The 26806-nt window shown below is 37.1% G+C and overlaps 2 protein-coding genes and 1 pseudogene across 3 annotated transcripts; all 3 read left to right on the forward strand.

The window, feature by feature from the left end:
* Positions 1-4062: 4062 nt before the first annotated feature.
* On the forward strand, positions 4063-7613 carry LOC113284555 (2-(3-amino-3-carboxypropyl)histidine synthase subunit 2-like). The gene is made up of 10 exons (XM_026534051.1): positions 4063-4223; positions 4326-4549; positions 4683-4791; positions 4941-5307; positions 5571-5640; positions 5731-5798; positions 6015-6130; positions 6231-6337; positions 6602-6741; positions 7075-7613. Exons 1-10 carry the CDS (start codon positions 4143-4145, stop codon positions 7335-7337), a joined length of 1545 nt encoding a protein of 514 aa, XP_026389836.1. The 5' UTR covers positions 4063-4142; the 3' UTR covers positions 7338-7613.
* A 10619-nt stretch (positions 7614-18232) lies between these two features.
* Positions 18233-20244, forward strand: LOC113278564. Of its 2 annotated transcripts, XM_026527375.1 has the most exons (3): positions 18233-18344; positions 18453-19877; positions 20118-20244. In XM_026527375.1, exons 1-2 carry the CDS (start codon positions 18323-18325, stop codon positions 19349-19351), a joined length of 921 nt encoding a protein of 306 aa, XP_026383160.1. In that variant the 5' UTR covers positions 18233-18322; the 3' UTR covers positions 19352-19877; positions 20118-20244. The 2 variants fall into 2 exon arrangements, with proteins under 2 accessions (XP_026383160.1, XP_026383159.1); XM_026527374.1 differs by having other exon boundaries at positions 18239-19877.
* A 3786-nt stretch (positions 20245-24030) lies between these two features.
* LOC113284557 lies at positions 24031-25246 on the forward strand (annotated as a pseudogene).
* The last annotated feature ends 1560 nt before the right edge of the window (positions 25247-26806 follow it).

Genomic DNA, 26806 nt, shown 5'->3' on the forward strand with positions numbered 1-26806 from the left:
CCTCGATATGTATATCTTCTTGATAATACTTCTTTGGGCTCTAGAATTCTTGGTTATTTGGCATTATGTATAAGCATCAAAGTGTCGATTAGTTTATTATCTTCAGCTTCCTCATCGTCAATTTCTTGCAATCTCATACAATATGTTTCGTGGTGTAATCTGAACCCTCTCTTCATTGGATCTCGACATTGATTATTATGAAATTTAAAATTGAGAATAGAGAAAAGGAAATTGGTGAAATATATGTATAAGTATGTGTGAGTTACCTGGAGAAGTACAAGGGCGTATATATAAGAACCATCAGGGGGAAATAACCATTGCAGAATAACTACTGGTCGATAATCTTAATATAACCAGCATTATTATTCTCAGGGCGCGAAGGAAAGAATGACAGTATTATGAATATCGCTCTCTAGAAACTCAGTCGCTTACTGTTTTTCCCATAGTGGCGCAATTGGTTTACCATGCCACCTGCCATGCCAAACCAGTTTTATTTGGCATGTGCATATGAATAGGCCTTACACTTCTTATAATTATAATTCTCATACAATTAATCATATATATAATTTACATATTACAATTTCAATTAACATACCTTTATCGAAAAAAGAGATCACTAATTAACATTCAAAATCAAAATACATGAGATTGTGTATGCTTACCCATGGATCACAACGTACTTCATCTTCCTTCAAATAACCGTTTATGCTGTCTAATAGTCAAAATACAAAATCGTTAGCAAGAAATCATGGTAGAATTAGAGCATTATTAAAAGCAAAACTTTAAGTAATATAAAACAAAAATCGTTTCAAGAAAGTGTATAATACACATGGGTATCGATTTTATTTTTTTAATATCGTTTATTCCATAAAAATATAAAAATAAAACAAATTCCGCTCCTAGGCGTGGACATGATAGTTGTTAAGTTGCTATATGTTGGCCAAAAATATTGCAGCAAAAAATTTCGTTATCCAAATATATTATCTAAACTCTCATTTTTGGTAGGAATGTAAAGTTTTATACGAGGAACATATCACCAAAATCATTGCTTCAAATTCATCGTCGTTTAGTTTTTATAGAAGAAAATGTGTCGCCATGTGAAGATCATGTCATTATAACCATGTCAACGGATCCTACCCCTCCAAAATGTGGGATCCGTTGACATGGTTATATTGAAAAAAATCTTCACATTTTAGCGCATTTGTTCTACTGAGCCCAACTGGTATTGAATTTGAAGATATTTTCTTGGTGACATGTTCTTCTTATAAGTCTCTACATTCCAACCAAAGATGAACTGACTGTAGATTGGGATGAGAGGAGTTCAACGGGGGTTTGGACGTTTTGTTTTTATAAACACAGAGAGATGCTGAAACGACAAGCTACTGTTACTGTCTTTACCAGCCTACAACCTCTCATCCATCTATCTACCTGTAATTCAAGAACACCACCAAAATCAAACCAAACTCAAATATGAGTTTAACCCATCCTCTAATTCATCATCAACATCTCCAAAATCATCTTTCTATCACCACTGGTGATGGGGTTGATTAGAATTTGGTTAAGATCTGGATTTGATGAGTTGCTACTGTTGACTGTTGCGGATGAGAGAAAGGGGGAGTTAAAGAGACAGATTGATAGTAGATGATGAAGAAGAGAGATTGAGATAAGAGCAGTGATGGTGATGGTGCACCGACAGTCATCTGTGGAGGAGGGGAGAGGTGTTCTTCAACGTTGATGATTGAGAGAAAAACATATAGGAATTGGGTTCGAGTGGTTGAGGGAGGGTTTGGTGATACAACCAAGAATGAGTGAGTAAAAGAATGCTTCAAAAGAAAATAGAATGAGTGAATCCGAATGAAAATGATGGAGGGACCACGTTTCATTTGATCAACTCATGGATTAAGAAAAGATAGAGATTTAGATGAGGTGTAAATTAAATGGGGAAAAAGATGAGTTAGAGACAAGAACTTGTCAAGAATTACCGTAAAGTACCAGAGATTGGTGAGAAGATTGAGACAATCAAAGATGTAGATTTTGAGACGACAAAGGGTTAGCAGATCATATGTCAACAGGTCATAAAATGTTAGAAGTCTCAAGGGTTTTTTGGGTGGTTCTGTGATTAAGCAAACTGGTTGAAACAAAGATTGGAGAAATTTTGGTGAAGAACATTGTGGTTGCCTTTGTTTCAAAATCTTCAGATTTGGAATTCCAGCTGTTCACTTCATGATTTGGAATGATGGAATCATTGTTAAGATAATTATGTCTTCCTCTCTTCCAGTGAAAGTTCTTGTAAAGGTGTTGAGGCAGTTACAACCACATTGATGATTCTTTTGAGTGGTTTTCATATGATTCTTTTCGATAGTGATGCAATTGCTTGTTTCGGCAGCTATAGTGATTGTGCGAATTTCTCTGTGATTGTGAGTATTATGATGATTGCCGTGATGAAGTTCCTTATTGGTTTCCATGAGAACCGAAAAGCAAGAGAGATTAAAGGCAAAAAACAAGAGAAAGAAAAGGAATTCAGAGCTTAGTGCAGTGATGGGAACTCATGGGGGAAGAAACAAATGAATTTTGGGGAGTTTCCGGCGAGAATCCGGCAAAAACTAGTCGTTGAGGGACTACCAGACAAAGAAAACGGACAGAAAAAAAAACCGGCCGGGAGAGGATTCAGGTGAGAGGAAGAGAGAGAGTCGTGCAATGAGAGAGAACCCATCTAATAGGGATATTTTTATTTGTTGAATAGTGCATTTTGTATTACCGTCTAAAGCATATCAATAGATATTAGGGGTGAGCATTTGGCCCGTAAACCGCGGATTTAACCGTGACAATCCGTTCTTTTGCGGATGGATGTACGGACCGTATGTTAATGGGTTGGATACGAATGAAATTTTTGAAATCCAATGGATTATGGATCGGGCCTGGATGCAACCTTGAAAATCTGTTGGACATCCATATCCATTAAATTAAGGGCATTTATATAGTTCTACAAAATAGTATGGATCATTTAGGAATTTTTAAGGTGTTTGCTCGGGGTGTTGTACATGACATTTTTATATTTGTATACATATATAAGATATGTATGTTTTACAAGGAGTCATTTGTGTTGGTTTTTATTTTCTTTACTATAAATTTTACAAAACTAGTCATAAAAACCCAAGGTGACCAAACTTGTGGTACAAAAACCCCACTCAAATGTTTAGATTCATTAAAACTCCACCTTAAACTAAATTGATACAAAACCCCCAAATTTTAAAAACATGATACAAAAACCCCAAATTTGAAAATTGGTTTCATCAATTTTTACGATGAAACCAATTTTTGGTTTCGTCAAATTCTACGAGGTTTCATCAAATTTTATGTTGAAACCAAATTTTGGTTTCATCAAATTTTTTGGGATTTTTGTGTTACTTTTGATTTTTGGGGTTTTTGTGTTACTTTTGTTTTGGCGGGTTTTTTATGGGATGGATAATGACACTTTGGGGTTATAACTCGCGGGCCATAAATTTTAACTAAAACAAATCCATTGGATTATCCGCATCCAATCCGTCCATCCGTGCATCTATTGGATGCAAATCCGTTAGATCTGGACCGAATGCGGATACAAAATTGAAACCCGTGGTGCATTGGATTGGATGCGGATGAGGTGAAACCGGCCCACACCGGTCCAGCCTCACCCCTATATCATATGGATGCTACTGATTTAGGCTTCGAAGATTTGGGCTACAAACCCATGGCGTTTTAATTGGTTTGGTGTTTATTACTTTCTAACATTGTTAATTTAATTAGGTTTTCATATATGTTATCGTTGTTTAACGAAATTTATTTTAAAAATTGGATCCAGTACTCCATGAGCGAAACATAAACCCGTGCGTAGCACGACGGCTAAACTAGTTCTAAAATCGTACCAAGCACCTCCGGCTAACCCTAAACCTAAGTGTGTGGCCAGGTGCTAGTTTCACTCTTGTTTATCTTCAAGCAATTGTCTTTTCCGATTCATAACACCATCTGATTCAAACCCGAGTCCAACACGATCTCGAGTCAACAAAAATCGAACTTCCTTTTCAGCTGTTACGTTAGGTTTGAAATTTAGTCTTCTTTCATCTTCTTCTTCTTCACCTCGCTCAGTCTGATTTCTTCACTTCATGGATTTCTCATCAAATTACGACATTACCCAAACTGCAAATTTTATATACAATGGAAATCTCACCAGGGTTGCTTTACAGGTAAGTAAATTATCAATCTTCATCTCTTCAACTCCAGAAAAACCTTTTTCTTTTTTGCCCCAAATTTTGAATTCGATTTTTGCTTCTGGTTTTTTTGTGTAGTTTCCAGATAATTTATTGAAGGATTCAATCAAAGTTGTGAGTGAACTTAGAAAGGAGCTTAATTTACTTACTACTAGACAAGAATCATCATCAGATAATAAAAAGGAAATTGGGTTGTATGTATTGGCAGATACAACATACGGGAGTTGTTGTGTTGATGAAGTTGGTGCTTCACATGTTGATGCTGATTGTGTTGTTCATTATGGTCATACTTGCTTAAGCCCGTTAGTATTTTCTCCTCTCCTTTCTTTTATTTGATATAAAAATTGAATATTAATCGGAGTTGTTGAATGAATTCGATTTGGGATTTTAAGGGTTTACCATGATTTTCATTCTAGTTTTATTACTTGTCTATAGAACTACAACTTTGCCGGCGTTCTGTGTTTTTGGAAAAGCTGCTATCGATGTATCTGATTGTGTTAAGTGTTTATCAAATTGCTTACTAAAAAGTGACAAGCCTGTTCTGGTATGTATTAAATTCTTATCCGCATAATTTGGTATCCCGATTTTGGTTTTTCTATTGTTTTTGTTCGTGTTGGATTCAAGATGTTCCGGTAGTTGTAATTGCCAACTAATACTGGGTTGTGTTGTCAATTTTTGTTTTCTGATATGCAGATTCTTTATGGACTTGAATATGCACATGCATTAGAATTGTTGAGAACTGAATCATCAGTACTTTGTGGAACCCAAGGTAGTTCACGGATTCATTTTGCGGATGTTACTAGTTCGGTTATTAGTCCGTTACAAAGTAAGGAAACACCTAGTGTGAAGCTTGAATCTTCAAATGCCTGTACTGCAAACGGAAGCCATGATAATGGCAAAGAAACAGATTCTATAATAGATGGTTTTAGACATTCCATTGGAGGCTTGACATGGAATTTGCCCCAAGGCCACAAGATGGAGGACTACATGCTCTTTTGGATAGGTTTAGAGAACCCTGCGTTCTCAAATCTTGTGCTCACCTACAATAGCAGTGATATAGGTATGCTTTTCATGTTTTCGGTTTTAATTTGATATCTTCTCATTCTTAAATGGCTTTTGAACCCTCTATTTTCTTGATGTCCTGGATTCGTTTCCTAAACCTATAAAGAATGGTATAATAATCCTATTAACGAAGGATCTTTTGCTTTTATGTTTTGGCTCGTTCGTTTCCTTTTTACATAAATCTTTCAGTTAGATTAAAGTTGATTGTTCTAACGTATAATTTAATAATATACTTTTGAATTTTGTTGACAATGGTTTCAGTCAGATATGATCCTGTGGAAAATTGTATAATGAAAGACATGTCTCAAACCAAAAAGATTCTTCAGCGTAGGTATTACTACTAAATGGTTCTCATCTTCTTTTTCAGATAGTAGGTGTACCTTATTGCTCAGAAGTTAATATGGGATATGTGTTTGCGTAGGTATTATATTGTCGAGAAAGCAAAAGATGCTAACATTATCGGGATTTTGGTCGGTACTCTTGGTGTAGGTATGTTCCGTAATTGAGTTATTTATCACACTATACTTGTAAATATTTGTGCAGATTACTCGATTATTTGGACTGGAAACTCTAGTTGTTTCGCTGAATTCAATTTCAGTTTCTTCAGATTTTTATAAAACTTAGTAGTTCAACATTTGTTCGTCAAAACACATTTATTTAACTACGGAACCAGATTGAGTTTTCTATTTGGCGAATGTGATGCAGCTGGTTATCTTAATATGATTAATCAAATGAAAGCTCTGATTGCCAGAGCAGGGAAAAAGGCGTACACTCTTCTTATGGGAAAGCCAAACCCTGCAAAACTAGCTAACTTCCCGGAGGTAAATATTGTTATCCAGACATCCAAAATCATTGCCAAGTTCAACTGCTTGAAATGACTACGGATAGATTACCTGACAAAATTTGCTTCATTTTGGGCAGTGTGATGTTTTTATTTATGTCTCTTGTGCCCAAACTGCACTTTTGGATAGCAAAGATTTCTTATCTCCAGTGATTACACCTTACGAAGCCGTTCTGGCTTTCAACAGGTATGCTTACAAACGGCTTTACCTATTCTTTAATACTAAATATACCAATCTATATAGTAGCAGTTTGCATACTTCTTAATGCGAAGCTACATTGTCTGCTCGTTTCATGTATTATTGGAGGTGTAGCATTCATAGTTATTTGCAACTTCTTAGAATTCAATCAGGTTGTGGAAGCAGCCTCTCATGTTCAGAATTCCATTGTGTGACTAAAATAGTTTGTATCCTTGATATGGTATTTACTCATTGTAAGTATTGACTCTGTAGAGGGAGTCAGTGGACTGGGGAATATGTGATAGGCTTCCAGGATTTGATGACATCTGCTCAGTTTAATGTTGATGGAGGGCCCGAAGAAGCTCGTTTTTCCTTCATGAAGGGTTGTTATGTAGAAGATTTCAATCAGCAAGGTCTCTCTAATTTTCCTCTCTCTATATATATATATATCTATGTGCGCGCGTGTGTGTCTTTCTCTGTGTCTGTGTACGCACACACCATGTTTCCTGTGTTTAAGTATGATATTTGACCTGTAACTGAATCCTAAGATCTACACCATCAAGTTGTGATGATAGGCGGTATCAGAATCAGTTTTCTAAGTTCCGTAGTGCCCATATTAACTTGTATTCACTTCAAATGAGTCCTACAAACTCTTGCATTTGCACTGAATTTTGGGTTCATGTGTTGTGCAAATGCTTAGCGCTTCAATTCTTGTTACTGTTTACTAATGTTTGAAGAATTTGCAGAATCAATAAACGGTGATGAAGATAAGGAAAGAGCAACGACAGATCTAGCTGAGGCAACTCACAAGGCATTACAACTGTACGACAAGTACCCCAAGTCCATAATTAAAGGAGCAGCTAAATCTGGAGCAGAGTTCTTCAGTTCACGCTCATATCAGGGTCTTGAAATGCAAACCGATGATTCAGTGCCTCGTAAAGTTGTCACAGGAAGAACAGGAAGGGCAGCAGGTTACACGGGTGAGCCAAGTAAAGAACAAAATTCATGATCAGCACACAACCAACATTGCCAAGTAACTTTGTATCAGCAGATCTTGTTCCCACTTTCAGCACAAGCAAACAAGCCAATTTGGAGCAACAGAAATGAGGTGATATGCATGGTAGATCCGAAGGCTGGTACCTCTTTCTTTGTTAGGCATTCCAAAGGAATCCCCCAAAAGTTGAGCCTCATCTTATTGTAAAACTATTTAATTATTTTTTCAGACTCTGTTCGTTTTTTCTTTAAAATTTTCTTTAATGTTACATGTAGAGTCAGACCCAATCAATTAGCATCCCTCGGGCTAGTCAGATATGTGGCCAAAGTCTTAGATTTTTAACTAGCTCGAGTACGTCCGAGTCAGAACTCAAACCAGAAAAAAAACAAAAAAAAAAAAAGACGAGGTGATATCTGACTCGATTTGAGTCAAATTCAGATCCGAGTCAGCCGGAAACAAACAAGATAATCTAACACGTGATGACATTTTTATATTTTTTTCTCTTCAACAACAAAACCTAAACCCTTACCCTTGTGCGTCTTTGTGATTCAAGAAAGCAAGTGAAGAATGGACTACGATCCCTGCATCGGTATGTATCCAATTCCATTTTCTCCTTAGGTTTAAGAATACTTGTTTCTTCGTTGTGGATTTTGCTTTTTTTTCTTTTTTTTTTTTCATCTATAAATGGGTTCAGGGGGAGGAGGATCAATATCTGATAATGAAGATATGATTCGTGATATACTCACTAGACTTCCAGTGAAATCACTCGTGAGATTCAAATGTGTCTATAAACATTTCCAGTATTTAATCGAAGAAGATGAATATTTGATTGATTTACATTACAAAAGATCGAAAACACGTCCTCATCTCATTATCATAGTTCCTAGGTTTTTCCATGAAACACCTGCGTCCGAACAATTTTTGGTCTGTTCTTCCCCACGTGTAGCCGGACATGCGTTAACGAAAGAGATTTCTTTCTTGTCAGCTGACATTGTTTTAGACGAAAATGGGAATAACGCAACAACAGCAATTGTGCACACTGTCAAGAATGCAAAGGATGATAAATTCAAGTGTATTATGACAGTAGATCAAGGAAAACAAAAGTACCAGTACAATTACATTCTCAAACCTGTGAATGGTTTGATATGTTTCGTCTATTGGAATCTCAGGTATACGGTTACATTTTGCATTTACAATGTTAGCACTCGAGAAGTCATGATTGTTAGAAATTCGGCATTCTACAGGGAAACAAGAAAGGAGCTATATGATTCGTGTCATATTGAGTGCGCATCTTTTCAACTTGGGTTTGATCCTGTCACAAGGGAACACAAATTAATTGCTGTGTTTACAGTGCGTAAATATAAACGGAGGTCCAATAGTGCTGCTTATACAGTTTGTGAGGCATTTACTTTAGGGAATAATACTTGGAGAAGGATTGATGGTGTTCCATTGTGCAACTTTCCGAGGAGTTCTGTCAGCGTGAATGGTTTAATATATTGGCATTGTGCAACCAAGCCCTCTCTTAGAAGGAGTTGTTATGGTACTGATTGGTATGATGATGAAGAATGTCTATCTATAGTGGCATTTGATGTTGGAAGTGAAACCTTCAGAGTTATTCCAATCCCTGGGTTCATGATTGATCAGTCTAATACCGTAAGAGAAATATGTTTGTTGGCAGTGGATGAGCAGTTGGCTTATTTCTGTAGAGAATTCGTTTCAAGAAGCTCCAGAGGCAAATATTGTGGATTTTTACTACTACGTCGAGTAGTAACATGAATTGGACCGAAGAGATATCTCATTACCTTCAGATTGGGGATTTTATTTTGTAGAATGTCATGATATTGCAGGGTCAGGCCAACTAATCTTAACGTGCTACGAATACAATACGTTTGTATCTGTTCATTCGTATAACCGAAAATGGAAGACATTTAGCAAGATTGAAATCAGTGGGATCGGTTATGTTCCGGACATTCAATATGCATACTTATTTACAACTTTTATGGAGAACCTTTTCCATGTCAAGAAGAAGAAGCAGCAAAAACTCATGCCGCCCCACGTACGCCTTGATGGAAAATCAAAGAAATGGTAGCTATTTTTCATCTCTTAATAAACTCCGCATTCCCAAATGTATGTTTCCTCCCATATGCATGTACAGTTTATGTAGTTTCAGCATTATCATGTCTTTTGTGCGTGCGCAGTACAGAACAGACCATTTAATCCCTAACAAGTTGTGGTACACTAGCTAGGAATGAAAACCATGTCGAAGTCGCAAAAAAAGACTCTTGAGATCTTATTAAATTGACATCCTTTTTGTAAGGGAGGGGCGTGAACAATATAACAAAAAGTTCTCTCAGTATCTGTGTCGAAGGAATTCTTAACTTAGCATTAACATTGAGTTCATGTGTTGTGTAAACGCTTGGTGCTTTAATTTCTGTTGTAGTTCACTAAGATTTGGAGAATTAGAAGATCAAGAAATGGCGATGAAGATATGGAAAGAGAAACAACTGATCTAGCTGAGGCAACTTGCAAGGCCAACTGTACTGCACGTACCCTAAGTGATGACTCAGTTCACGTTCAAAGGAGTAGGTAGTTTTGGAGAAGAGTTCTTTAGTACACACTCGTTTAGGGCTTCGAACTGCAAAATGAGGATTCACTACCTCGTACATTTGTCACAGGAAGACCAGGGAGGGAAACAGGTTACACGGGTGAACCAAATGAAGAACCAAGTTCTTGATCAGCACACAACCAACATTGCCGACTAAGTTTATCTTAGCAGACCTTGTTCCCAGTTTCAGTGCAAGAAAATTAACAAGCCAATATGAAGCAACAGAAGAGTGAGGTGATATGCATGGAAGCGGAGATATTACCGATTCTTACAAGTTCAACACTTGTACTTGTTTGCCAAATAAAAAGACTTTCTTTTTTTTACTGAAACTGTTTCTACTTGACATAATAAGAAATAATCTTTATACAACTTTAGAAACCACCCAAGTAATCGACTTAGTTGCATATTACCATATCTTTAACAACGTACTTCGTTATTACATTAAAAAATAGTGTACTGCTTAATTAATAGCTCAATAACATTTACATTATTATCTTTAAAAGTTAAAACTGGTCATTATTATCTTTAAAAGTTAAAAGTTAAACTTTTACATTATTATCTTTAAAAGTTAAAACCGGTCTAATCCCAGTAGAATCCAAAGGTGTCACCAGCATCTTCCACCACCAAGCCTCTTAATATGTCATCGATGCTATCCTCAATGATGCTCTTTCTGTTGAACTCTGCCATCACATCGCAGCTGGTGTCGCCAGATAGATTGTTATTTAGTGGCGTTGCTTCTGTAGATGAAACTATTTTTGTTGATGGTGCTTCAAATAATGACCCTGCATCAGCCATGAAGGCTGATGGTGCACTGCACATTACTTGTGTCTCCATTACCATTGATGTTGGGGATGCCGATGACTGCAAGTTAATGTATGAGGGTTGTGGTGTTATTCCTGCAGGTGACACGATTGCTGGTTTGGTCGATGGTGGTGCACATGATAACAATGGTGATGATGACATGTATGGCCCATTAACATATTCATTAAAACACTTCAATTATATCTGCATGTTTCAAGATATTGCAAAAATAAAACTAAAAACAGTTTCCTTATATATTCATGGGGTTCCTATATCGACTCGAGTTAGTGTTTGGTGATTCTTAAAAGTAAAACACTTTGTAAGAAAGGTTGATCAAATTAAAAGAAAACTTTAAAGTTGTGAAAAACAAAGAACATACCTTCATCCCGCGAGAATCATAAAAATCCTGGGTCAACGAAAACTGGTGCATGATGATTGTTTTCCTCTTCTCGCATACTCCGAATCAAGACCTCTGGTCCACTTAAAGTTAAGCGTTTTCTTCCAGCCGATAAGAGTATTGGTTCCAGGTAGCTTAATCTCTTCATTACCGTCTCCATCCCACTTTCCATCTTTTGTTGTTCTTCATACGTTTTTGCCGGTTTTAGACACCTTGTTTATTGGCGTGAAAAAGTAACGAATCTGGTTGCCTTTCTCCCGGTCATCACAAAAGTATTTAGTATTATAGTTTCGATTAATCTCATCAAACAATATTAGAGGATTGCTGTAGCCATCGTAGAGATCTTTTTCGAACACGAACCAAGAACAAAAATCCATGTTTCGTCCAAGAACTTTTGGAGTTAGGTAGTACTCAATGAGTAGATGAGATTAAACTTGTAACCTGTGTGAAGTTCCGAAAAATCCATATTTTATGGTGTCGATGCTCTAGAATTAATTACTGATGATTGCTGTACGTACTGCTGCTCTCTGATCTCTGCAAACCTTATCTCCTTTTCTGTTTCTGCCTATCTTTCTCTGATCTGGTAGCTTTATTTGTATGAGTAGTTGCATCTCAAAATTAAGCGCATGCATATATATATATATATATATATATATATATATATATATATATATATATGAGATCATAAAATAGTGTTCTAGTGGGAATTTGGTAACCAAATAAGGAAATACATAAATCCAATGTGGCAGAATCTTAAAAAACCCGCGTTTAATTAACTCCTCCTATTTGTGTGCAGGACCTGCAGGTGGTTGGCAAATCCTTTTTGTTTTATGAGGCCTTCGAATATCCCCTTCAGATTTCAAGAAATTTTGATGGATCATCCCAACTTTCTCTGACTACTTGTTTCTGATATGGGAAAATTGGGAAACAAGCATTTATTCTGAATGCCATTCTTAATTAGCTGAAGGACATACAGAAAATTTGGAGTTGGAATACCGAATACCCTTCCACGTACATACCAGGTTAACGGTCAAAGGTCAACCTTTTCAAGGTCCTAAATTTCAATTTGGATTTTATGGTACACAAGTAAGCTGTTTGTCGACGTGAAGCAGAAGTCATTTTGGGAAGTTGGGAACAAAACCTAATATTAGTATTAGCTTCAGGTCATTTTGAAATTTTGCTCTCGAACACATTATCAGTTTCAGCTATTGACTTGACAAACTTTTTGACATATCATTTATGGGTGTCCAAACACCCTTAACAAGAATCAGGGCTCAAACAATGGCACAGTGTCGAATTATCAGTGCATCAGTGCTTGATCGAGAATATTAATATCCTCGGTGAAATGGTTTATAGAAGAATGATTTTTTTGTGACAATATATATAGTGTGCTTTACTTAAACGTAAATCTAGAGTTTCTTGGTTCAAAGATGGTGCTTGTAAATAGTAATACTCCATTTTTTCATACTAGTATCAAAGTTACAGAAGCTCAGAATTTGAATGCACACTTTGAAGATAAATTCAAAAGAAGAGATGTTCAACTGGAACCTCAATTTATGGATCAAATTCCTTGACTTATCTCTAGAAAGCTGTTGTTGAGCTATTTGTGGAAGGTAGTACAGAGAAAAGGATAAATATTGACGATCCCCTCCGGATGGACGTGGCTGACTTTCCTGATGATAATAAAGTGTTCGGGAGAAATTTTAATTCCGGCAGATTGATTAAAAGAATAATTAAACAACTAGAAAGGGAGGAATTCCTTGTTGAGTACAAACAATGAGATGGATTTGATAAGAGAAGTGGTTCCTGTCAATGAAATAAGGCCTTGCTCTAAACCGTTTAGTTTTAAGAAAATGAATAAATATTGAACATGGTGGACAACATCATCATAGTATTGTCACAAACATGAAATAACTAACAGTTCTTTAACCAATTTAGATTAATATAAACCTTAGAACCCATAGCGGTCAACGTACTCCAATCAGGATCACTTATCTCCACCCATGAGATCATCCCCAAATTACACTCTTAAACCCGCGAATTTGAAAATATTTAGTTTGTTGGGTGGATGCGCGCAAGCGGCATACTGGTATAAAGACATAATCGAACATCTTGATTTTGGGATGTTTCAGAATTTTAGATGCCTTCGCTGTCACGTGTTTTCCCGTGTTGTAAACGTGAATGGAATTCAAAATATTCTCATTGATTTGTTAGAGAATTAGGCATGGCCTTATATACAGAGAGTTACAAAAGATGTCGACATGCATTGTAAAGAAAGATGTCGACATTCAGCATAAAAGAAGTAAGAAAATATTGCAAAGTAAACAAGAATATGTTACAAGTATACTTTAATCCCAATACCCCTCAAGTTGGAGCATGAAGATTGGAAATTCCCAACTTGGCAAGAAGAGATTGAAAATGTTGACGACCCAAGGCTTTAGTAAGAATATCAGCAAGCTGCATAGTAGTATGAACGTATACAGGAGCAATAGTACCTTTGAGAATCTCATCACGTACAAAATGACAATCTATTTCAATGTGTTTCATACGTTCATGAAATACTGGATTATTTGCAATATGTAGAGCAGCTTGACTGTCACAATGAAGAGATACGGGCGCAACATGCTCAACACCAAGAGTCCAAAGCAAATTCTTTAACCAAATGATTTCACAAGTGGCTGAGGCCATGGCACGATATTCCGCTTCCGCAGAGGAGCGGGAAACAGTTGCTTGTTTCTTTGTTTTCCAAGAGATAGGAGAGTTCCCAAGGAATACAAAATAAGCAGTAAGAGAACGTCTACTGATTGGACAACTAGCCCAATCTGCATCACAATAAACATCAAGAACTAGAGTGGAATCAGCATAAAGTAATATACCTTGGCCGGGACTGTATTTCAAATAACGAACAACTCTCAAGGCCGCATCCCATTGAGATTGCTTTGGATGCTTTATAAATTGAGATAATTTATGAACCGCATAAGAAAGCTCAGGGCAGAGTAATGGTAAGATAAATTAGACGCCCCATGAGTCGTCTATAACGAGCAGGATCTGTCATAGGTGTGTCCTATGCAAGAGCTAGGCGATGATTTTCTTCCATTGGAACACTAGCCGGTTTAGAACCTATAAGACCTGTTTCAGACAATATTTCAAGAGAATATTTGCGTTGACAAAGAAAAATCCCTTTCGAACTTCTAGCTACTTCAATGCCCAGAAAATACTTCAATTTTACCAAGTCCTTCATATGAAAACAATCACCAAGATATGATTTTAGTTTGCGAATAGCATCGCTATTATTCCCGGGAATAACAAGATCATCCACATAAACAAGGATATTCAATATCACGCCCTTTTTACGATAAACAAATAATGAATGATCAGATTTGCTTGCTGAAAAACCATATGCACACAAGGCTGTGGCTAACTTGGCATACCAACATCTAGGAGCCTGTCGCAAACCATACAGAGACTTAAGTAGCCTACATACCTTTCCAGTCACGCCATTACTAAAACCGGGAGGAAGGCGCATATATACCTCTTCATCCAAGTCACCATGAAGAAAAGTATTATGAACGTCCATTTGAACTAACTCCCAATTCTGAATAGCGACAACAATTAAAAAAGTATGCACAGTAACCATTTTTACAGTAGGAGCAAAAGTCTCACTGAAATCTATTCCCTCTTGTTGATGATTACCGAAGACAACCAGTCGTGCCTTGTATCGTTCAACAGTGCCATCAGAACGACGCTTGATCCGAAACACCCACATGCATCTAATAGCCAATTTTCCCGGAGGTAAGTCTTCAATTGTCCAAGTTCCATTGGCACAAGAGCCGCAATTTCTTCCTCCATCGCTTTTCTCCAGCGAGGATCATTCATTGCTTCCTCAAAGGATGTAGGCTCCTTATCAGACGAAAGAGCTGCAAGAAAATGTTGATGCGCGACAGAAAAAGCATTACAATTTACATAATGTGTTATAGGATACGGAGTACCTGAGGAATGGATTGGTATGTGTGAAGTGTGAGGGGGAACCAAAGTCGTGTTAGTCTTTGGCTCCACACTTTTCCATTTTACAACATCTTTGTATCGGACATTTTCGAATTTGGTACGTTTGCCACGACCAAGATTCACATCAACCAATTCCGTGCTTTCAACACCACAAGTATCATCAACCAAAATATTTCCATCAGCATCTGCCGGGACACTTTCATTTTCAACCAAACTTCCACTGGAAAGATCTCCCAAAACATAAAATTTTTCAGATGTTGCTGGTAACAAAATACTGTCACTGGATGAAGGTTGGGTGTCACTGGGCAGTGCATGTGTATAAAGTGGAATAAGAGTCGGCAGATCCTCAGAAGACGTGTCTGAAGGTGCATCATAAAATGACGTGCTAGATGGAAGTATGGGAGCGTCTGGAGGCCCTTGCTGCGACTGTTCAGGGACTGATGACTGTGTACAGTCCTCAAAAAGATCTCCACAGTCCGCAGAATTATGTAAGTCACCAAATTCTGTTGGATATAATAAGTGAAGACGATCCATTTCGTCGGGATCAGCTAGAGGGTAAACATCTTCAACAAAACTAACATCACGAGACTGAAAATAATCCCCTGTCGCAAGGTCAAATAGATGCCATCCTTTCTTCCCAAAAGGGTATCTAAGAAAGATACACCGACGACTTCGACTATCAAACTTATCAAAAGGATTAATATTCTTCGCATAACATAAACATCCAAAAACTCTAAGCATATCGAGAGTAGGAGCACGACCATAAAGCATTTCAAAAGGTGTCTTAGAATCCAGCATACGAGAAAGACTGCGATTAATCAGATATGCAACAGTTAGAACACATTCACCCCAAAAATCAATAGGTAAACAAGCTTGAAAACGTAAAGCACGAGCAACATTAAGAATATGACGATGTTTATGTTCTACTCTAGCATTTCACTGAGGTGTTTTAACCATGGATGTCTGGTGAATTATCGCATTCGTACGAAAATAAGTACCAAGATCCTTAAATTATGTCCCATTATCACTTCACAAAACTTTTACTCTTTTGGTGAATTGACGATCAACCAAGGCGAAAAAATTTATTAATAAACGTGGAACCTCGTCCTTTGTTTTCATCAAATATATCCACACACATCTAGAAAAATCATCCACAATAGTAAAAAAATACCGAGAATTGCAAGTACGATTTGCACGATAAGGACCCCAAACATCACAATGAATTAAATCAAACAAATCGACTGCTTTATTTTCACTTAACGGAAAGATACTACGAGTTTGTTTAGCCTGATAACAAATATCACAAGCTTTAAAAGGATGTCCGAGCCGTTTATGCCATAAATCTTCCATGTCTTTCCCATAAACAACATTAACACGAGTTGGTTCCCTCATCGACAAATGATAAATCCCCCCAATAAGCTCACCCATACCAATATTCATCCTCAAGACAAGGTCCTGTACAACACAGTAAGAGAATGTAAATTGTATGCTTAACTTTCGAGAAGACAGAAGTTGAGAGATAGAGAGTAAGTTACAAGTGAATGAAGGGACGAATAACACATTTTTCAAGACCAAAGAATCGGTTAAAGTAACTTATCCTATTCTGGTGGCCTTTATAGTAGCACCATTAGGCAACCCAATGTGAATAGGAGTTATGACACGAGAGAAATCAAACAGATTTTCATCACAACAAACGTGATTCGAAGCACCAGTGTCAACAATCCAAGTATAAACTCCCTTACCAGTTAATCAAATAGGATTGGTAGGTGCAGACATTTCACCCAAGACATCATTCACTATGGGTGTAGCAACTGTATTAGGGGTATTAAAAGGATTGGAAGGACGTGAAGAAGTTGATGGTGGGATCTCTGCATTCAAAGAAGGTGTTCCCATTGTTACTCAAAAAAAGTTTGGAAAAAGAAATATTCTGATTCTAAAAACCATGTTGTAAACGTGAATGGAATTCAAAATATTCTCATTGATTTGTTAGAGAATTAGGCATGGCCTTATATACGGGGAGTTACAAAAGATGTCGACATGCATTGTAAAGAAAGATGTCGACATTCAACATAAAAGAAGTAAGAAAATATTGCAAAGTAAACAAGAATATGTTACAAGTATACTTTAATCCCAATATCCCTCTTCACAAACAATATAACTTTCAGTCAGGTAAATCCTCCGGCCATCATCAACCAGTTCAACGGCATTTTTAAGTCCTGTAAAATGGGAAACAATCTCCTTGCACTTGAAGCCGAGAAAGTATGTAGTGGCAGAAAAATAATTTTTTATATTCATCGGTGTGTTGCCTGGCTTTGCATAGTCAAATTCTTCATATTCGCGAAACTTACGAAGTATTCCTTACTTATATATTTTCTAAATCTGTTCATCTTCTTCCTTTTTTTTGAAGATAGATTAAAATTGATAAAACAGTGCCAAGGAGGCACAAAGATACAGATAGCTAGTCAAATAATTTACAAACAAAAACAAGAGTTATAGGTGTAAACAACAATTACAAATTACATGTTGTATATTTTACTCCCCCAGTTTTATGACGAGATCATCAAAAAATAAACTTATGAAAGCTTTGGTCAGTAACCCCCATTGAAATAAGAAGGCCTTCACGGCAATGTTCATCTTCTTCCTCAGTAATCATCTGTTGTCAATCTTCTTTGCTTAGATCCTGTGTTTGATCTTCCTGTCTTTGATTTTCACCATCTGGTTCCTCAAACGTGTATGTTTCGCTGGTTTCCTAATCTTGGTGGCTGCCTAGGCCCCTATGGTTGTGAGGGGAACGGTGGGAAACCCAAATCCTGGGCTGCGGAAAAAATGGTGGGATTGGAATCCAGTCAGATATATACTCAACGAGTCAGATTTATACCTTACTCAAACACATCAAACTCAAAGGTATAAGCTTAGTCAGATCTTACATATATGGCTAATAGAAAAAGCCCAACGAGGCAGATTTGCACCTAACTGGAATACAAATACTATATACCCTCGTATATCCGAGTCAAAAGTATAAACCGAGTCAGACCTCGAAACATCAGAAAACAAACGAGGTAACATCTGACTAGGCCTGAGACTGTTTCAAATCCCGAATAACAAAAACAAAACCTAAACTCGGGCTGATACAGTTTCAGATAACAAAACCTAAATCCTTTGTATGTAAGATACAAAGAAAGCAAGTGAAGGATGGACTACAAATCCTTCATAGGTATGTATAATGCATTCGTTTGAATTCCATAAAATTCGAATCACAATGTTTATAATCTTCTAAGGTTTACGTCGAATATGTTTACTTTTCCTTCTATAATGGGTTCAGGAGGAGGGGGATCAATATCTGATAATGAAGATATGATACGAGACATAGTCAGTAGACTTCCAGTGAAATCGCTCATGAGATTCAAAAGTGTATGTAAACATTTCCAGTATTTAATTGAAGAAGATGAATATTTGATTGATTTACATTACAAACAATCCAAAACACGTCCTGGTCTCATCATCATTGTTCCTAGGTTTTATCTTGCCACACCCATGAATGATCGGGATCCTTACAGTTTGATACCCGTGTCTAGATATTATGCGCTATCCAAAGAGATTTCTTTCTTGTCAGCTGACATTGTTTTAGGCGAAAATGGGAATGCAACAGCAGCAATTGTGCACACTTTCAGGAATGCAAAGGATGATACATTCAAGTGTACTCAGACATCATACTGGAGAGATTATCGTATCCAGTATAATCAGATTCTGAAACCCGTGAACGGTTTGATATGTTTCGTCTATTGGAGCCTCATGTACATGAGTACGGTTACATTTTTCTTATACAATGTTAGCACTCGGGAAATAATGATTGTCAGAAATTCGGCATTCTACAGGGGAACAAGAAGAGATAAGCAATATGAATCGTGTCGTATTGTGTGTACATCTTTTGAACTTGGGTTCGATCCTGTCACGAAGGAATACAAATTGATTGCTGTGTTTACAGTGCGTAAAGATAAACTGTGGTCCGGTAGTGCTGCTTATACAGTTTGCGAGGCCTTGACTTTAGGAAATAATACTTGGAGAAATGGTGTTCAATTGTGCAATTTCCCAAGTAGTTCCTTCAGCGTGAATGGTTCAATATATTGGCATTGTACAACCAAGCTCTCTCATATAAAGCATTCTGATGGTTTTGAATGGTACAAGGATGAAGAATGTCCATCTATAGTGAGTGGCATTTGATGTTGGGAATGAAAAATTCAGAGTTATTCCAATCCCTGGGTTCATGCTTGATAAGTCCTATGCTGAAAAAGAAAAAGGTTTATTGGCAGTGGATGAGCGTTAGCTTATTTCGGTAGAGAAATCGTTTCAAGAAGAAGCGGATATGAATATCGTGGCAATGATAAGCTGTGGATTTTCGACGATCACCATCAGAAAGAGAATAAAACAGCGAGTAGTAACATGAATTGGACTGAATCTTATTACCTTCAGATTGGAAATCCTATTTTGTCAAATGTCATGATATTGCAGGATCAGACCAACTAATCTTAACGTGTTATAACTGCAGCGAGTTTGTATCTATTCATTCGTATAATCGAAAAAAGACGACTTTTAGCAAGATTGAAATCAGTGGGATCGGTTATGTTCCGGTCATTCTCTATACATACTTATTTACAACTTTTGTGGAAAGCCTTTTCCATGTCAATAAGAAGAAGCAGCAGCAACAACAGTCGCCCCATAAATACCTTGATGACAAATCAAAGAAATGGTAACTTTTTTCATCTCTTAATACCAATTTAAACTTCGTCCAAGTAAATACTATTAAGTTTGTTTAGTGATTAAAATAAAAAGTGCAAAGCTGTAGATAGACGTGGTTGAAAATGTTTTAAGTAGTTGCTAGACATGATTGCTCAAGATTAGGGTTTAGTTTGACATTGTATTTTTATATGATATTTGAGCTGTTTTCTAAGGCTATATTATTGATGAACATTTGATTGTTGGTAATCAGAAAACCCACTTTCTCAAGATTCAAGATGCCAAAACAAAGGATTCAAGAAGGCAATAGAACGGTTAACAGGATTTCTATTGCTGCTTCGGTATGTTCTTATATAGCTGCAAGTTTTCGTATTTTTGTTATTCTGTTTTCTATCTATAATTTCTTATATTGAAAAAACAGAAACATCAGTATTCAAATTTTCTAGGATTAATATCGTTTGTTCTTGTCAAATGGAACATGGGGAAGGTTCAATAACTGATTATGATATGTTAGTATGTGAGATACTTAGTAGACTTCCGGCGAAATCGCTTATGAGATTTAAGTGTGTGTGCAAACGTTTTCGGCATTTAATTCAAGAAGATGAATATTTCATTGATTTACATTACAACCGATCTAAAGCTCGTCTAGGTCTCTTTATAATAATGGCTAGGTATCCCCGTTTAAGTACATCCCTTTTTAATGGACCCTGGTCTCTACCCGCAACAATGGATGAAAAATGTTTCTTGTTGGCTGATATTATTGAATGTGCGAACCAAGTAACAACTACAAAAGCTGTCATTCACACCATAAGGAATACAGATGCTAATGAGTTTAATTATAAACTTATCCTTGGTCCTGTAAATGGTTTGATTTGTTTCGTTGACTGGGAAGTCAAGAACAGCTATATCTCTATTAGCAACTTTTATATCCGCATATTCAATGTTAGCACTCGAGAAATAACACCATGGATGAAATCTTCATTCTTGCGGGAAGAAAGAGGCGAGCACTGTGGTAGTAGGGAAGTTACGAGTAATTTGTTTCAGCTTGGATTTGATCCTGTCACTAAGGAAACCAAACTCGTTGGGGTGTGGTCAATACGTAAAAAGCACTGCAATGCTTATTTTGTTTGTGAGGTCTTGACATTACGCAGTAATACATGGAGAAGAATCGACAATGTCCCCTTGTATAATATCCAGAGTAACTCTGCTTATTTAAATGGTTCGATATATTGGCGGAGTAATAAGCCACTTTTTAAGGAGTTCGACAATGCTGGTGCCCAATCCTAAATTTATAGTGGCATTTCATGTTGGAAGTGAGAAATTCAGAGTTATTCCGGTCCCTAGTTTCGTGGCTGATAAGTTTTATCGTTTAAGATGGTTTGATTTGTTTGTAATGGATGAGCGTTTAGCTTTTTTCAGTTGGGAAAGCCGTTTCTTGGTGAAGCTGTGGATTTTGCAAGATGAGCACTATAGTAAGAATAGAGTAACTAGTACTACTGGCGCCACTATTGATAGCGGCATTAAATGGACCGAAGAGATTATCTCGATACCTTCTAATTTGTCATTTGATCTGATAATTTGTCAAGCCATTCCAGGAACTGACCAAATAATCTTGCAATGCCATGTAAGCCAATTAGTGGAATTTGTTGCCGCTTATTCATACAGTCGACAAACCAAGGTTTTCAAGAAGATTGAAATCGATGGCATCTCCCCAATTCCGAAAATTCGCTTTCCTTATCTATTTACAGTATTCGTGGAAAGCCTATATCCTGTGCAGAAGCTGCAGCATCAAGCAACTACAACAGACCCATAATCTGTGTTCGGACTCTCCCTCAAGGTTTTGAATCCCAAGCCTCTCAGGATTCCTTCGAAGGCTTTGTTGCTTTTATTTTCTATTGGCTGTCACTTGAGGGCAGCTCAATCTTTTTGATGTATCTTCCTCTTTGCGTTTCACAACTAAGCATAAAGAGGCAGTACGCTACTAATGTAGTGATGGTTAGCTGATACTTGTAGCTAGCATTTGTGGGTTTCCGGCATTCCGATCAGTAATGTGGTGTTTGGACCTGAAAAGGAATGGGGCACTGATGATGGGGCTAAAAGACACTAAATTAAAATACAAGTTTGTTTGTATATATTGGTCATGTAGTACTAAATCAAAGTACAAGGCACTTGAGAGAAACAACCAACCATCAAATTTGAAACTCATAATCATTTAAACGAGAACTCGTCCAGTTGAATGCGGATAAGTAATAGTAACTTTTTTTTTTAACTTTAGGTAACTAAAAAAATGAACAACGGATTAGGTAACTAAAAAAATGAACGAACGAAAATAATTTTAGCAAGCGAGGAGGGTGTTTCACATATGACATTTCGCCAAAAGTTCGATAGAATTCGTCAATTATTTGGACAAAGATAATCAAGAAAGAAACAAAGAAACTTCTAACTTGATAAGCTTTTGATGGTGATAGTTTGTTTGATCAAATACGTTATTTTGTCTGGATGACCATTGACTGGAACGTCTTTGACACTCTTCGCGACACATGCACAAACACGGATATTTTTTTTTCAAAAGACAAATTCAGACTCTAATTAACGTCTTAAAAAAACTCTAATTTACAACTTCATCCCTTGACATTGGACTTCCTTGCTTCAATTATTGCACCACGGATTTACGGGTACCACAAAATCACCCTGGGCACCAGGCTCTTTCCTCATATTTTGGGGTCTCAGTAGTGGAAACCGGAAAGCGTATGCTTTCTCGGAAGTGCTCAATGAAAATCTACCAAACACGATACTGATATGGGGATACGGATACTGATTCGGGAATTCGTTAATTTTTGAAAAATGGGGATACGACCATACGGGATACTTAGGAATACGTATATATATTAAAATTATTTAAGTTTATAATAATTCATTTTAGTAAAAAGAATCATATAAAACAAAACAAAACAAAACAAAAAACTTCATGGAATATTAAAATAAAATAGATAAAAGCTGTCTAACATCTGGTTCACCCATCACTCATTAATATTATCTTCATCAAAGAGCACTGCTTATTGTTGTGGCTCGTCAAGTGAAAAATTTGCAACTTCAAGTTCTCTCGCAGCGTCTAGTGTATCAAATTTATCTTCACTGATATCCCACATTCCACTTTCTCCTTTAATATAATTTTAACTTTTTCGTGAAAGGAAATGAATATTATATAAACAAATAATAAATCCTCAGCATGTTGGGGTACAATCTTATTTCTCTTCATTGAATGGCTAAAGTTATATATACTCCAATTTCTCTCCAATGATAAAAATTATATATGCTCTAATTATATTATAGGAAGTATCCCTTCTTAGAGTATCCGAGAGGTATCCCAATGCATCCCTTACCCTTTTCGTAATTAATAAAAAGAGATACTTTAAATGGAGTATCCGACACGTATCCCCAAATGTCCCCAAATATCGAACACTGATACGGTGTCCGACACGGATACATCACCGATTTTGAAGTATCCGTGCTTCATTGATGAAAATACTCGGGAATTAAACTACTACCTTACGGAAATATTATAGGAAATACGACATTCAACAATGATTAGGGTCCAGTGTGCTCATAACCAAGATTCTGTAGTGCCATAGAAAGGGTCAATTGCATGGGACTGGATCAATTGCCGAGCCAGCTCATTGCAATAGAAGGCGGTTTCCTATAAGGCTACTTCCCGAGCCTAAATTTTTCACTATATTTTTTGCAATGCGCATTCTTACCATCTTGTTTACCATTTTTTTCCTCTTTTTTTTCGCAAGCATAATTGCATGATTGACTCAAACAGTCAAGGGAGTCAAATAAAATTTGATGGAGCTCAAGGACCAATCTTCTAATACTGATGATTCTGTTAGAGACGTCCACAATGAATCATCACATGATTAAACTCCAGTCCTCAATCAACACGCAATTTCATACCTAATTCTTCTTTGACTAGTCAAAGTCAATGGAAGACTGCATTTATGACCGTTAATATTTATTGCTAGTCAATCAAGATCTTGACTTCTAGACGAAACTCCAAAATCTCCAACATCAAAACCTTATCAAGATCATGTACTAGAATCGTTATAAAAACCACTAAGCATGTGTACCAAATCTTTCATCAACACCACAATCTAGTTATTCTCTTTTACACCCCGGGACGGACCCAGAAAAGATAAATTTCCTTTTAAGATCCGGACTAAAAGCCTTGGTCGAGCAAGAAAAAAAAAAGATTGACTTGTGGACTGGGAAACCTACCCGGGCTAAATCCCCTTTTAACCCAGCTGTAGGTCCGTCATTGGTCTCACCCTAAATTAAGATGGCTATCCTTAACATTGTAAGATTGATTTTTGTAATTGGAGTGATATCCGGGATCTTCACGGAATTAACTGCGGGCCAGAATTGCGGTTGCGCAGCTAATGAATGCTGCAGCGAGTTTGGGTTTTGTGGTCCAGCAGGAGATCCTGCATACTGTGGCTCGGGATGTCGAGAGGGTCCTTGCACGCCCCCTACCGACGTTAACGTCGATCGTAACACCGGAGTTTTTTAACGGTATCCTTAATCAAGGCGATTGCCCTGGGAAGAATTTCTATTCGCATGGCGCTTTTCTTGATGCGCTGAGTTCATACGATCGCTTTGGTCGAGCTGGGACTCAAGATGACTCGAAACGTGAAATCGCTGCCTTTTTTGCTCATGCATCACATGAGACTGAAAGTAAGTTCTTTATAACATAAGAAATGGATTATACTTTACAGTGACGTTCCCGGCTTTAAATTGATTCCATTTCTTCTGGGTTTTTGTAGGGTTCTGTTTCACAGAAGAGAAAGATGGAGCTACCAAATATTACTGTAATGAAACCGACTTACAATACCCATGTGCTCCCGGGAAGCTATACTATGGTCGAGGACCGTTGCAGTTGACATGGAATTACAATTATGGACCAGCCGGACAAGAAAATAACTTTGATGGTCTAAACAACCCAGAAATTGTGGCTAATGATCCAGCTGTTTCATTCAGGACGGCTCTATGGTATTGGATGAGAAGTGTTCATAAGATCATAACTTCAGGCCAAGGTTTCCGTGCGACGATCGAAGCTATCAATGGTGCTCTCGAATGCGGCAATCTTGCAGAATCAGGCAAAGTCGAGTCCCGGGTAAACTATTATACCACTTACTGCAGCCAGCTTAAGGTGGCTCCAGGAGATAATCTTAGATGCTAAATAATTTGTAAATGGTCTCATTAAGATCATTTTTAAATATTAAGCCCAAGGGTAGTACTGTAGTAGTAATAAGCTTGGGATAAGTATTTATGAGGAAATAACGAGTTATATGAAAATAAATTTTGGGGTGCAACGTGGTTTCTACCCATCATTGTCTCAGTAGTTCTACACATACAACACCAAAAACAACTCTAAAACAATATATCCTGATAGAGGGTGATGATGAGTCTGATGGAAGCAGTGGGTCCCTTAATCAATAGCATGGGACTCAACAAACCAAAAAGAATGTGAGCAGTTGTTTTAGAGTTGTTTTTTTTGTTGCCCATATAGAACTTTTGTCATTGTCTAGGGGTTCTGAAACTCGCAGCAGCAAGCTCCTCCATATACGTGCTATGTTTACATAGTAAGTTGTAATATTTTATTGATCCAGACCCTATAAGTAGGAAAGTTCAAACTTTTTCAAGACTTTTTCACCAATGAGATTATGAGAGTAGTAATTTTTTTTTTACTAATACGAGAATTCCTAATATGAGAATTCCTCTCTCTGGAAATGATAAAATCATCTGCCCTTTCACCAGACCTCGTAATATTTTACTCAAGTCTGCTTACAGACTTTAATTTAGCCAATGAAATTCCCCAATTCTCAATCAAATCCCCGTCTCTTATTTGTAAAAGGTCCAACTTTTCTTTTGAAATATGTAGAAAATTTTCTTCTTACTAAGAATAAGAATATTCATCACAACCAGGATGATATTTGCAAAACAATAAGTCTAGATTCACCTCCAGATAAATCCCGTGAATCCACCGAGTGCCACAGTAAATCGAAACCCCATCCCCTATTTATATCTTGGTGAGTCCCAGGGGTTTTCCTCACGCGGTGTATTTTTTGGTGATGGAATCACGGTGTGTCTAGCACAACCTTTTGCAAAATGTGTGCCTCTGATTATTCGGAAACCACTGAGCATATTATTTTGCATTGCACTTTCTCAGGCATGTTTACTCTGCACTGAATTTGACCATCATGTTTTGCATGATACAAAATCTGATATTCAGGACTGGAGTGTTCAACGGCAAACATCTAGCCATCTTAGGGAACATCTCATCGATGTACTGACTACAACTTGGTGTATATGGAAAGAAATGTGCTCCAAGATTTTTGAAAGAGAAACCGTTAAACCAACAAAAAACAACTAGATATGTAATGAAGATTGCTGAAAAACTAAAAATCCTCATCTCATGTATCTTCCATAATAGCCATCAAGAAGATGTTTATTTTGATTATTTCAATGATTTTATACTTCTTTAAGATTGCACCATAGTTTATTATGATCTTCATCCGACGATAACACTATTATATTTGGTGTGGGTATTCTTATCATGGGTACTACATGAGATTTCTAAGGCTACAAAAGTATCAGGCATTGCCAGAAGTCCAGAAGAAGCTGAATGTTTTTCTTTGCTTGAAGATGCCCAATGGATCATGATGAAGAGGTTTCTGAAAGTTTGTTTTAGGAGTGATGTAAAAAAATTGTTACTATACTACACCAAATTTAACGTTTAGCAACAGCTTATTCCTGTTGCTGACCGGAGTTGCAACAGATTTCTTCCGTTGCGAAACACCCTGTCGCAGATTTTCGCAACAGCTCTAGCTCTATTGCTAAATTCGGTCAGCAACGGCAGTCACAACAGAAATAAACTGTTGCGAA

This window comes from Papaver somniferum, chromosome 5 (assembly GCF_003573695.1).
Source record: "Papaver somniferum cultivar HN1 chromosome 5, ASM357369v1, whole genome shotgun sequence".
NCBI lineage: Eukaryota > Viridiplantae > Streptophyta > Magnoliopsida > Ranunculales > Papaveraceae > Papaver > Papaver somniferum.

Bases quoted from the DNA above. Each gene is read 5' to 3' on its own strand.
- LOC113284555 (XM_026534051.1), top strand. From the start codon at position 4,143: ATGGATTTCTCATCAAATTACGACATTACCCAAACTGCAAATTTTATA. The intron at 4,550-4,682 runs GTTAGTATTTTC...ACTTGTCTATAG, and splicing joins GGTCATACTTGCTTAAGCCC to AACTACAACTTTGCCGGCGT. The intron at 6,131-6,230 runs GTAAATATTGTT...CATTTTGGGCAG, and splicing joins AACTAGCTAACTTCCCGGAG to TGTGATGTTTTTATTTATGT.
- LOC113278564 (XM_026527374.1), top strand. From the start codon at position 18,422: ATGTTTACTTTTCCTTCTATAATGGGTTCAGGAGGAGGGGGATCAATA.